This window comes from Lactuca sativa, chromosome 3 (genome assembly GCF_002870075.4).
Source record: "Lactuca sativa cultivar Salinas chromosome 3, Lsat_Salinas_v11, whole genome shotgun sequence".
NCBI lineage: Eukaryota > Viridiplantae > Streptophyta > Magnoliopsida > Asterales > Asteraceae > Lactuca > Lactuca sativa.
Genome location: NC_056625.2, coordinates 46,024,181 through 46,036,247, shown reverse-complemented (window position 1 = coordinate 46,036,247; position 12,067 = coordinate 46,024,181). Strand labels below are relative to the sequence as shown.

Genomic DNA, 12,067 nt, shown 5'->3' with positions numbered 1-12,067 from the left:
TTATATATTTTTTAAAAATAAAATTAAGACAAAATTTACCTATATCAATATTATCGAAAATAGTTTTCATTTCAGGGTGATTCCAGATTTCATCTTCTTGACTATTTAAACTTGAAACTCCAATTCTAAGGACATTGTCCACAATGTTGTCAACAACTTTATCCAACAAATTTTGATTTTTAGTTTGTTGAATAGTCTCTTCATGATTATTTTTTTCCTCAGCATGATCATCTTTTTCTTCTTCAGCATTCTGATTTTCATTCCTCTTTGCATCTTTCTCTTTTACTCTAATTTCACCTTCTTTTTTATTCTTATCTGCATCATTCTTTATTCCTTCATTATCTGCTTCATTTGAATCAAGCAAATAATCTACTTCTGGTTGACTTGCACCATTATCACTGTCTTCTTCACCATTTCCCTCTTTATCTTCATTTTCTGTTTGATCATTTGTTTTTTGACCCATTATTGGTGTCAAATTGATTCCTTCAACTCCAGTTTCATTAATTGGAAAATTAAAAAGTGTTGTGCTTTCAGTTTTTTCTTTAACAATCATATTTTTCATCTTTTCTTTGAAAATTCTAAAACTTTCCTTTTCAGGGAACTTTGTCATCGCATCATTAAGCTTTGAATTCAGCTTTTCCTTCATCCTCTCAAAACTATTAATCATTTTTGATATTTTTGATTCATATGCCTATGTAACAAAAAGAAGTATATGATTAGAATTTAATATAATAATTTAATGTAATCATATATTATTAACATGTTAAAACTAATTACCTCAACAGAATGATCTTCATCTTTATCAGAATCATTGTCTACGAGATCTGTATCTCCTTCATTTTGTTCATTAACAAATTCTTCGTTTAATTCTCCAACTCCATATCTACCTTTTTCTTGTTCAAATGTCTCTCGATATCTAATCTTCTCTGAACTCCAATAACAAATTGTTGGCCGTTTACGTGTTACTGTTAAAGCTTCCGAGTGGATGTTATCAGCATAGAACAACTGCACATAAATGATAACTAATTGATATTCATATATGAACAAGTAATATTATTTTTTACTTATTCATAAATGAATAAGTAATGTAAAGCATTACGTGTGAACAAATATATTTTTCTTATTCATATATGAATATTTGCTATTAGACTATGAATAATCAATATTATTAAAAATTGAGTATAAACATTATAATAACTTACCACCAAGAAAGATGAAGGTCCAACAAAGAAGCTGTTATCTGAGTATGGTATGTATGAGTTTTTTGTTCTGACAAGACAGTCCAAAACATAGCTCCACTAGTCTATGTTGCTGATATCTGTTTTTCTTGAAATATAACTCAAGGGAAACAGGTTGCATCTTCCCATTGATGTTGACTCGCAAAAAGTGTTGACAAAAAGAACTAAGAAGTTCAATTTGAAATTGAAATCAGCTTGTGTGGTAGAAACAATAACATTTTTGATTGCACTCAGTCGGATGATTGAATCTTTTTTAAATTGTTGCTTCCATTCATCATAACTTGTATCATGCTTAGGCCATTGATCCAGTTGTGTAAGTTTGGTTCCACCAATTGGTATGCCTAACATGTCATGAACAGACTCTGCTGTTACTTTCAATTCCTTTCCTTCAATATCTATCACCATTCTCTCATAATCAAATTTTTGAAGAACATAAAATCTCAGCTTCAGTGGTATATCCGTGATTTTCATTTTTAACAAAGCTCCAAAACCCATAGATCTTACAGTTTCTTTTTGTTCTTTGCTCATCCCAAGGATTATAGACAGTAATGTCTCTGGTGAACATCTGTTTTTCATTGAGTAAAATTCTTTTACCATTGGTTTTTTTTGTCTTTTTTGATTGGTGACTCCTTTTTTTTTGCCTTCTTCGATGGATGACTACTTTCAAAATCAGAGTCTGAATCTTGTAGTTGTTGTTTTTCAGGAGTTTTCCTTTTTGATGGACTTTTCCTGCTTTGATGCTTCATTTTCTTTGGTACTTTTGTTTCTTTTTTATCTGGGAAATAAAAACATATAATATTTGAATAAGTTACTGATATATGAATATGATATATGCTCGTTGATTTATTAATATTTATTTATTTCAAAAATATAACTAATATATACAATTTTATTATATATGAATATATTAGACATGATAGGAATTTTGTACCTTTCGCATTTTTCCTCTTCTGCATTGATCTTGTTTCTCTCATTGTTGGTGAATCTTTATCGGAAATGTTAGTGTTCTTACCTTCATTCAATAGTAAGTAGAAGATAAATGAGTTTGATATTTACGAATGAATATTTGAATAAAACATATGTATTCATATTTTTTATTCACATATGAATATGTTTTGTTATATTCATATGTGAATAGAACATATGTAAGTGATTCTTGTTGTATTCACATTTGAATAATGTATGTATGGTAGCAAGCTATGTTCTATTCATATTTGAATATAACATACATATTCACGAATGAATATTCGAATAAAACATATGTATTCATATTTTTTTATTCACGTATGAATATGTTTTGTTATATTCATATGTGAATAGAACATATGTAACTGATTCTTGTTGTATTCGCATTTTAATAATGTATGTATGCCAGCAAGTTATGTTCTATTCATATGTGAATATAACATACATATTCACGAATGAATATTTGAATAAAACATATGTATTCATATTTTTTTATTCACATATGAATATGTTTTGTTATATTCATATGTGAATAGAACATATGTAAGTAATTCTTGTTGTATTCACATATGAATAATGTATGTATGGCAGCAAGTTATGTTCTATGTGAATATAACATACATATTCACGAATGAATATTTGAATAAAACATATGTATTCATATTTTCTTTATTCACATATGAATATGTTTTGTTATATTCATATGTGAATAGAACATATGTAAGTAATTCTTATTGTATTCACATATTAATAAGGTATGTATGGCAGTAAGTTATGTTATATGTGAATATAACATACATATTCATGAATGAATATTTGAATAAAACATATGTATTCATATTTTCTTTATTCACATATGAATATGTTTTGTTATATTCATATGTGAATAGAACATACGTAAGTAATTCTTGTTGTATTCACATATTAATAATGTATGTATGGCAGCAAGCTATACAGATTCACGAATGAATATTAGTTTTGCTTGTGTTCAGAAGTAAACAAAACATATTTTATTTACCTTTTTGATTTGTTCTTGGTTTTCGTGTATATGTATTCTTCACTGTTGATGTCGTTTCTATAAAGGTAAGTAGTTAATATTAGGAAAACATAAGCAAAATGTTAAGTAACGTTTGTATTTTGACAGAATAGTTTTGAATAAAGATGAAAAATGAAGAGATGATGTAAAATCATTTATATATCAAATAATAATGGATGATTCTTACAAAAATTTCAAGTAAATAAAGTAATAACGAAGGAGGGTTACGAGAATGAACGAGTATCATAAATTTCAAGTATAATTGAAGTAAACAACCTTTTTTGAAAAATGAACAGTGTGAAAACAATGTTTTTAGTTATAAATCAACTAATAATTTTCGAACATTACGAGAAATTTCAAGTAATCAAGTGATAATTTTAGAAATGATTCGAAATCGTTAAAAACTCGAGAAAAAACGCCGATGGTTACATTTCATTGTCAAGAGTGAGAAAATGGTCTCGTTCATGTTTTCATCGGAAGACATTTTTCTTCGTTTATGTTATTTGATGCTTCTGCAAATGTGTTTCTTCTTGTCGATTGTTCTTCAAATGGTTTTCGAGTTATGGTGTATCGAAGAGGGAAATGGTGCTTTTCTGTCGAGATTTGACGTGATATCAAATTACTCAAGTGCCCTGACGATTTAATGTTTTTTGATTATTTACAAATTTGCCACCACTCATTAATATATTTGGATTATTTACAAGTTTGTCACCGTGCGTTTTTTAAGCTCATTAAATGATTGGCTGAGAATGGTTCCCCCATTCTCAACCTTTTTTTTTCTCAATTGAATCCTCCTCTATATATATATATATATATATATATATATATATATATATATATATATATATATATATATATATATATATATATATATATATATATATATATATATACACTTTTTTGTAAGCCAATGAAGGGGGTTTATATATTAAATCAGTTAGAAGTTAGGATAAATAAAAACAAATTTTGATATTTACTCACAAACGTAGAATAATTCCTTTTTAATATTATTTGAGAATGTTCAAAAATAAATTATGAACGATATCTTAGTTTGAAGATAGGAGTAATATAAGTTGTAAAAAGTATAATCTATTTTTTGTTCTGAATACTTGGCAGGGGAATCAATTGTTGCAGGACATGAAACCTAACTTCCACTCTGCAACTGCAACCATTGTTTTTTTTTTTAACAAATTGTCATATTTTTTGTCATTGAAAATTTCCAAAATTGTTGTTCTTATTCTCCTCGATGTTTAATTTTTTTTTTTTTTTTTTTTTTCATATAGCGTGCAAGGCAAAAATTTAATACATAATTTTAAAAAGAAAAGAAAGCATACTTATTCATGTATAGGCATTGGAAACGTAGCAAACAGGTAGAACCCAACAGAAAGTAGCCCTTATTGCTAATTAATTCAAGAAAAAGCAAACCATGTAAATCCAAGAACTTCACATATCTGAGAGAGATGTGGAGAAAACTGGGATACTTTGTGGGTGCCTAAAGAAATTCTCGGGATCAACTTTGGCCTTGATTCTAATCAACTTCTTGAAATTTGCCCTCTTCCAGTACCTCTCACCCCATAGACTTGCTTCCTGATAATTAGCATTTCCAACACCGAAATCAAGATCATTGTAGTTGGAATATGCCTCTCTTGGGTTCTTTGACACATAAGGAGTCAATAACTCATCCAAGCTATTCAGCCATGCTATCCTGCTCCGTGATACAGGTGTTGTGTCTGAAGTTTGACCTGCAAAATTGACAGTCTTGAGCATCTGTAACACAACACCACCTCTATGAGGATATGGAATGGCTGTCTCCGAGTAATCAGACATCCTTCCGCCAAAAGGATTGATCATCAGAAGCGCTGATTCGTCATTTTCCATTAGCTTGTTCCATATCTTTTTGAGCCCACTTATAGGGATCGGTTTTCGGACGTAGTCAGATTTACTTTTGTTGTTGAGCTTGGCTATGGCAGATCGGTTAGTGAGAAACTCAGTTGGGGTAGAGCTTGGCAATCCCCAAAACACAAGGGTCGACTGGACCATTGTAATTTCTTCACAAATCTCTGGTGTAACACCGAGCTCCGGAAATTTTTCGTACAGTAATGGAAGCAATGTGTCGGTTGTGCCCTGATAAATACCTTCGAACATAATTCTGATGGTTTTCATGGTGCTGTTGCCGATATATTCCGAAAAAATCTGAGTTCTCATATGTAAATTTCTATCAATAAGAGGTAGGACGTATTGATATTTATGGAAAATCTCGGTTACACCGTCTTCTAAAGTTTTGTTGAGTATAAATACGGTTACTCTTTCTGGAACTTCAACCAACCCAAGCTTCCATGCAAGAACGATTCCGAAACTGGAAGCACCACCACCTCGAATCGCCCAAAACAAATCTTCTCCCATCGAATTCCTATCGAGAATATTTCCATTGACATCCATGAACCGAACATCCACAACATTATCTGCAGCAGTACCGTATTTCCTCAACAAGTTTCCATAGCCAGCACCGCCCATGTACCCGCCAACACCCACCGTAGGGCAAACACCTGCCGGGAAGTACAGGGTGTCGGTTTTCTGAGAAATAGCATAGTAAACTTCACCGAGGGCAGCGCCTGCCTGGACCCATGCAGTCTTATTAGCTACGTCCACGTCTATAGCTCTCATGTTGGTGAAATCAAGCATAACAAATGGAACATCAGCAGTGTAGGAGAGACCCTCATAGTCATGCCCCCCGCTCCTGATTCTGAGCTCATAGTCATACATCTTGGCACAATATAAAACTATTCTGATGAGTGTTTCATTCACAGGTGTCACGATGGCTGATGGTTTTGGAGTGGAAGGTTTAAGGAACCTAGTGTTTTGGACATGAACTTGCCAAACGGGTAAGAAAGAAGCATTGGCAGGGGTGAAAATGAGCTCAGAGATGGAGGTGACATTGCTGGAATTGGATATTACGCAGCTTGTGAAATCTTCAGCATCTGATGTAGCCTTAAGAATGGAAGATAAGGCAGCCCATGAAAGAGAAAATGAAAGAGTTATAATCAAGATGAAGATAGAAGAGCTTAGTTGAGACTTCTTCATGTTTTGGTGAGTTTGATCTATGCCTATGCCGTATTTTATATAGAGTAGAGAGCGTAGGTGACTGCAAATGGGATTATAATATATATCGTTGAATGCAAATGGGATTGGAAAAAACCTTTGAATTTGAGGATGATGACTATATTTCAGTAGTGACCGAGGATTGAAAATGTATTTCGTTTTTTTTTTTTTTCCAACAGTGTTTTCGAATACCACAAATCAACAGATCACTGAAAATAATTTATATTCATTGACTTTTACCCTTTTAGTTCTAAACTATTACGACAAAACTTTGTTGAATTTTGAGGTATATGTGTTATTTGTCAAATATCTAAAATATAATAGAAATTATTCATAAAATGTATGATTATAGAAATTTGACCGAGGCCTCTAAACCGACTTTTTATTAATTCCTTATTGTTGCAAAATAAATTATATACACCCTTTTATTAATTCCTTATTGTTGAAATTTTAATAAGAAAAGGTCAACCGTTATAGATGTGTGCTTTCGTTACCTGGTATCCTTTTTATTGGATTTAATTTATAGTTTAAACTCTTATCACATTTTGTGAATCTAGGTTATTTGTTGGATAATAAATTATAAATTAAAATTATTTCTTTAATGATATGATTAAAAAAGTCATTTTTTATAATAGAGAGAATTACAAAAATCGTCCCTGTGGTTATATACTTATTTTGAATAAGGTCCCGACTTTTCAATTTGAACGCAGCTCATCCTTAAACTATTTTCTTGTTGCGCATATGGTCCCGTGTCCCAACGACGTTTGCTATAGTCGTTAAGTTATTCCATGTGCCAAGCACATGATGGGCAATTTGGTCTTTTAACATGTGTTTCCTACTGCCGCCCATTTGAAGATATAATTAAAATCGTGATGATTATTGCATCGATCCTCCCTATATTTAAAACCCCATTTCATATACCAAGACTAATATGTATTTGTAGTCCAAAGCGTCTTCCTTCCTCCCTGAAAATTCTCTCATTGAAAGCCCTAACTGCTATTTGTCGACTGTTGATCGACCAAGTTTAGGATGTCGTTGACGATGTGGAATGTGCGTTTTAGTAATGAGCATGAAGACGTCGATGTTATTTACGGTATGTTCCTCTGTTTCTCTAATTTTACAAAATTATACGTATTCTTCTTCATAACATATTCTGGGGATCAAAGCACATAGTATTTTTTACAGCTTCACACCCAACTATGTTTTCTTTGAAAATATATCATGGTGGTGAATTCTCAAAGTTTCCTGGAAGACAATATGTGAACGGAAGACATTCGTACATTGATTTCTTAGATGCAGACGAGTTCTCAGTTCATGAGTTAGACTCCATGATGTTACAGTTAGGGTATGATGGTAATAGGAAAATGTATTACCATTTTAAGAAGCCTGATAGTGATCTTGATGTTGGGTTGATGGCTTTAGGTAGTGACGGTGATGTATGCAAACTAACAAGCTATGTCCCAAAACATAGATTGCTAGAGGTATACATTGAACTAGATAAGATAACGGTTTGCACTTACTTCCAGTCACCAGGAGGTTCTAATGTTATTATTCAGGAAATTGAAGATGATGGTACCCCTGATTATACCAGAGTACGATCACGAGGTTCTAGTTCTACAAAGTCGTCCTGTGGAAAAAGGCTTGAATTAGATTGGTTTCCCAATCATGATTTTAACAATTGTAATGATTTTGATAAAACAATATCCAGTGAACACGCTCTCCCAACCAATGTTGACCATTCAATGTCACAAGGTATTGACTCAATTCATGAGGAACCAGACGGTGAAGATGGTTTTGATATAAGTGAAGATGAAGATAATGGAAGTGAAGACGATGACTTCTATGTCGATGAGGAGGACGTATTGCATGATGTGGAAGTTGACATGAATGATTTCTATGTGAATACTGATAAAGATTTGGAATGGATTGAGCCAAAATCCAAGTTGAAGGATGTTACAGATGAAGATAATGAGAACATATAGATATTGGATAATGAAGATTTTGATTCCATTTCTGAAGGTGAAGAGGGTATAGATAGAATTAGGAAAAGCAAGTTAAGGGCGCTAAGGAAAAAAAACAAGGAGATTGAGGCTATTGGTTCAAAAGGGACACACTTTTCTGTAGGGCAAGCTTTTTACACATATAAAGAAGTCAAAAAAGCCATTAACAATTATGCCGTAGAGAGAAGGAGAGAAATTTCATTGGATAAAAATGACAAAAACAGAGTGAAGGCTGTATGTAATGGTACCATCCCAAATTTGTCATTTTCTACTAGTAGTGATCCAAGCAAAGGTACTACAGTCAAGGGTAAAGGGGTAAAATCAATATCAAGGTCTTGTCCTTGGGTACTTTACGTTTCTAAATGGCGAGAGGAAGATGATTGGGTTGTCAAAACTTTTAATGACAACCATACTTGCCTCCAATCAAGAAAAATTAAAGCTTGCACAGCAACATATCTTTCAAATAAGATAGTTAATCAAATCGAGAGTAACCCCACCATACCTCTGAAGGCTCTTCAGGAAGATCTGGAAAGGAAGTATGAGATAGGAGTATCCCGGATGAAGGTTTTCAGAGCAAAAATGAAAGCATACAATCAAGTTATGGGTGATTACAAGATACAATATGCATTATTAAGAGACTATGTCCTTGAATTGCAATCTATGAATGAAGACACGACTGTGCAGATTGACGTTGAAGAAGAACCGAATTTGTCAAACATGGAGACTAGAGTGTTCAGGAGGATTTACGTATGTATTGGAAGTTTGAAGAAGGGGTTTAAGGCAGGAAAAAGAGACTTGTTGGGTCTAGATGGGTGCTTCATGAAGGGGCCTTACCCTGGCCAAATATTAACTGCAGTGGTATTGATTATTGCCTTTAATTTCATTGTTTTACATTTGTATTTGTTTTCACCTATTTTCTTGAAATTTGGTTTTATTGTTACAATTTTCTTTTTGTAGGGTGTTGACCCTAATAATGGAATATATCCTGTGGCCTATGGCATAGTAGAGGCTGAAAATTTAAAGTCTTGGACATGGTTCTTGTCTTGCTTAGGTGATGACCTAGATTTGCAAAAAAACTCAAATTTCACATTTGTGTCTGATAGGCAAAAGGTACCGACTTATTTCTAAATATTTTTTTAGTTAGAAGAATTAATCATATTAAATTATCTAAAATTTTGGTTGTTTGTTAGGGAGTAATCCCAGCAATTGCAAATCTATTCCCATGTGCGGAACACAGATACTGCTTTCGACATATACATGAGAATATGAGGGTAAATTGGAAAGCAAATGTCTTCAAGGATCTACTATGGAAGTGTGCTAGAGCTTATATAGCTCCACATTTTAATAATGTTATGGAAGAAATTAAAAGTTTGGATAAGGATGCGTACGAATGGTTGAAAGGAATTCCTCCCCAACACTGGGCTAGATCACATTTCTCAGGTATGAATAGTTTGGAAATTTAAATTGTTATTGGTTGAGTCTATAAATTTCTAACATAGTCTTACTTTATCAGGAAGGGCAAAATGTGATGTCCTGCTAAACAATATGTGTGAGAGCCTTAACAACCAATTAGTTAAAGGGAGAGACAAACCCATAATCACTGCTCTAGAATTTATCCGAGAATACTTAATGAAGAGGATTTCAATGGTCCAAAAGGAAATACAAAAGTGCAATGGACCATTAACTCCATATGGGACAAAATTGATGGATGCCAACAAAACAGAGGCTGCTAAGTGCATTGTGGCTTTCAATGGTAGTCAAAAATACCAAGTGACAGGTCATTTGTGTGAGCAATTTGTAGTTGATATGAAAGAGAGGTCTTGTACATGTAGAAGGTGGGAAGTGACTGGGATGCCTTGTAAACATGCTATTGCCACAATTTGGGATATGGGGAAGAACAATGAGGGTGATGGGAAACCTGAAAATTACACAGATCCTGTTTATTGGCTAGATACTTGGAAGAAGATGTACCATTTCAAAATAAATCCAATAAATGGAAGGAATATGTGGCCCAAGTCACTATGTCCAACAGTCTTGATCCCACCTCATCATCACAAACAAATTGGAAGGCCAAAAAAGAAAAGAAAGAAAGGGGTCAATGAAGGTGTCAGGATCACAGATGGTGAAGATATGGTGAAGTTTGGAAAGTTATCAAGACAAGGAAAGTCAGTCAAGTGCTCAAAGTGTAACACCATCGGGCATAACTCAAGGACTTGTAATGGTCAACCAGCATCAGTAGTTGGTGGTAGTAAGAAGGATAAGAAGGTAAAAAATCTGGTGGTGAAAAGAAGGCAGCAGGTGTAGACAAACCTTGACGTATTGATGGTTCTACTAGTTGTTTAATGTTGATGTGTTTGTTTCTTTTATGATGATGTGTTTGTTTCTTTTTGCTTACTGGCAATATGCCTAAACACTTTCCTTTATGGTTTAGTTCATGTTTTGATTTCTAGTACCTATGGTTGGTTGTGGTTTTTGTTTTGTCTTAATGTTAGTATGTTTAAACAATGGATGATTTGGTTTATAAATGATTTTGGTATGATTTTGCTTTAATGTTATGGTTTATGAAATTTTAGATTTGTTGGTAATGGATTCTTTATTTTTGTAAATGTGATTTTGGTTTGGTTTAAAAGAAGTTGTGCAATGTCAAAAGAAACATACAATATGTCTCAATACAATTGGATTTTGGAATAAGCATAAACAACACTTTTTCCATTACAATCTAACAAAAGAGATGCTTTTCCCATTACAAATTTTAAAAAGATGACACTTTTTTCATTACAGATCATTACAAACTAATATAATACTTTGCCATTACAAAACAAAATTAATGACCAGTCTAACATAATACCTTCCATGGTCATTTTAAGGCAACAAAAAGTTTGACATTTTTATGTCACTTATAAATGTAGAAGCAGACTAAAAATAAAATCCAACTGAAAATGAGGCATTGTTTCAGCTTACGAACGTCATCTTTCAGCTTTTGCACAGAAAATCGAAGCACATTCATGGATCGCAGCAGCCCAGGTATTACATTTGTCGCCCTTGCGCACATTGGGGGGGTCCACCCAGCTAATGAACGGACATGTTGACCCTGATAGTGGACATCCGTAGAACCTGCGACCGGGATTGAGAGATGTCCAGGATGTTTTGATTATCGCAACCCTTCCACAAAGGCAAATAGCCATGGCGAGAATGGGGGCAAGAAAACCTAGAACAACGAACAGCTTTGAAGAGAGAATACAGAGTCGTGTTTACCTAATTGAAGGATGCACATGTTACAAGACCAAATTGCCCATCATGTGCTTGGCACATGGAATAACTTAACGACTATAGCAAACGTCGTTGGGAGACGGGACCATATGCGCAACAAGAAAATAGTTTAAGGATGAGTTGCATTCAATTTGAAAAGTCGGGACCTGATTCAAAATAAGTATATAACCACAGGGACGATTTTTGTAATTCTCTCTTTATAATAATTAGTCAAAGATTAATAAGATCCACAAGCAACAACTTATTTCGGACACTGAGAAATGGCAGCTAATTTGTTGCCCAAAGTGATGTCATTTCAACCTTTCCCGTAAAAGCCCTTCACTGCAAAACCCTATCCCTTTCCCTGCAAAACCCTTCCATTTCAAAATGAAATATGTCGAAATAATGAAATTTTATAAGGCCACGTCATCATTTCCCAAACTTCAAATTTTGGACAAGTAGATGCACCTTTCATCCAT

General features: G+C 33.3%; 1 protein-coding gene across 1 annotated transcript; it reads right to left on the bottom strand.

Moving 5' to 3' along the window:
- Nucleotides 1–4,550: 4,550 nt before the first annotated feature.
- On the bottom strand, nt 4,551–6,336 carry LOC111909073 (tetrahydroberberine oxidase). Its single transcript, XM_023904860.3, has one exon. The coding sequence runs from the start codon at nt 6,319–6,321 to the stop codon at nt 4,684–4,686; it is 1,638 nt and encodes a 545-aa protein (XP_023760628.1). The 5' UTR covers nt 6,322–6,336; the 3' UTR covers nt 4,551–4,683.
- Between the last annotated feature and the right edge of the window lie 5,731 nt (nt 6,337–12,067).

Excerpts from the sequence above, each read along its gene's own strand:
- LOC111909073 (XM_023904860.3), bottom strand. The coding sequence starts at position 6,321 with ATGAAGAAGTCTCAACTAAGCTCTTCTATCTTCATCTTGATTATAACT.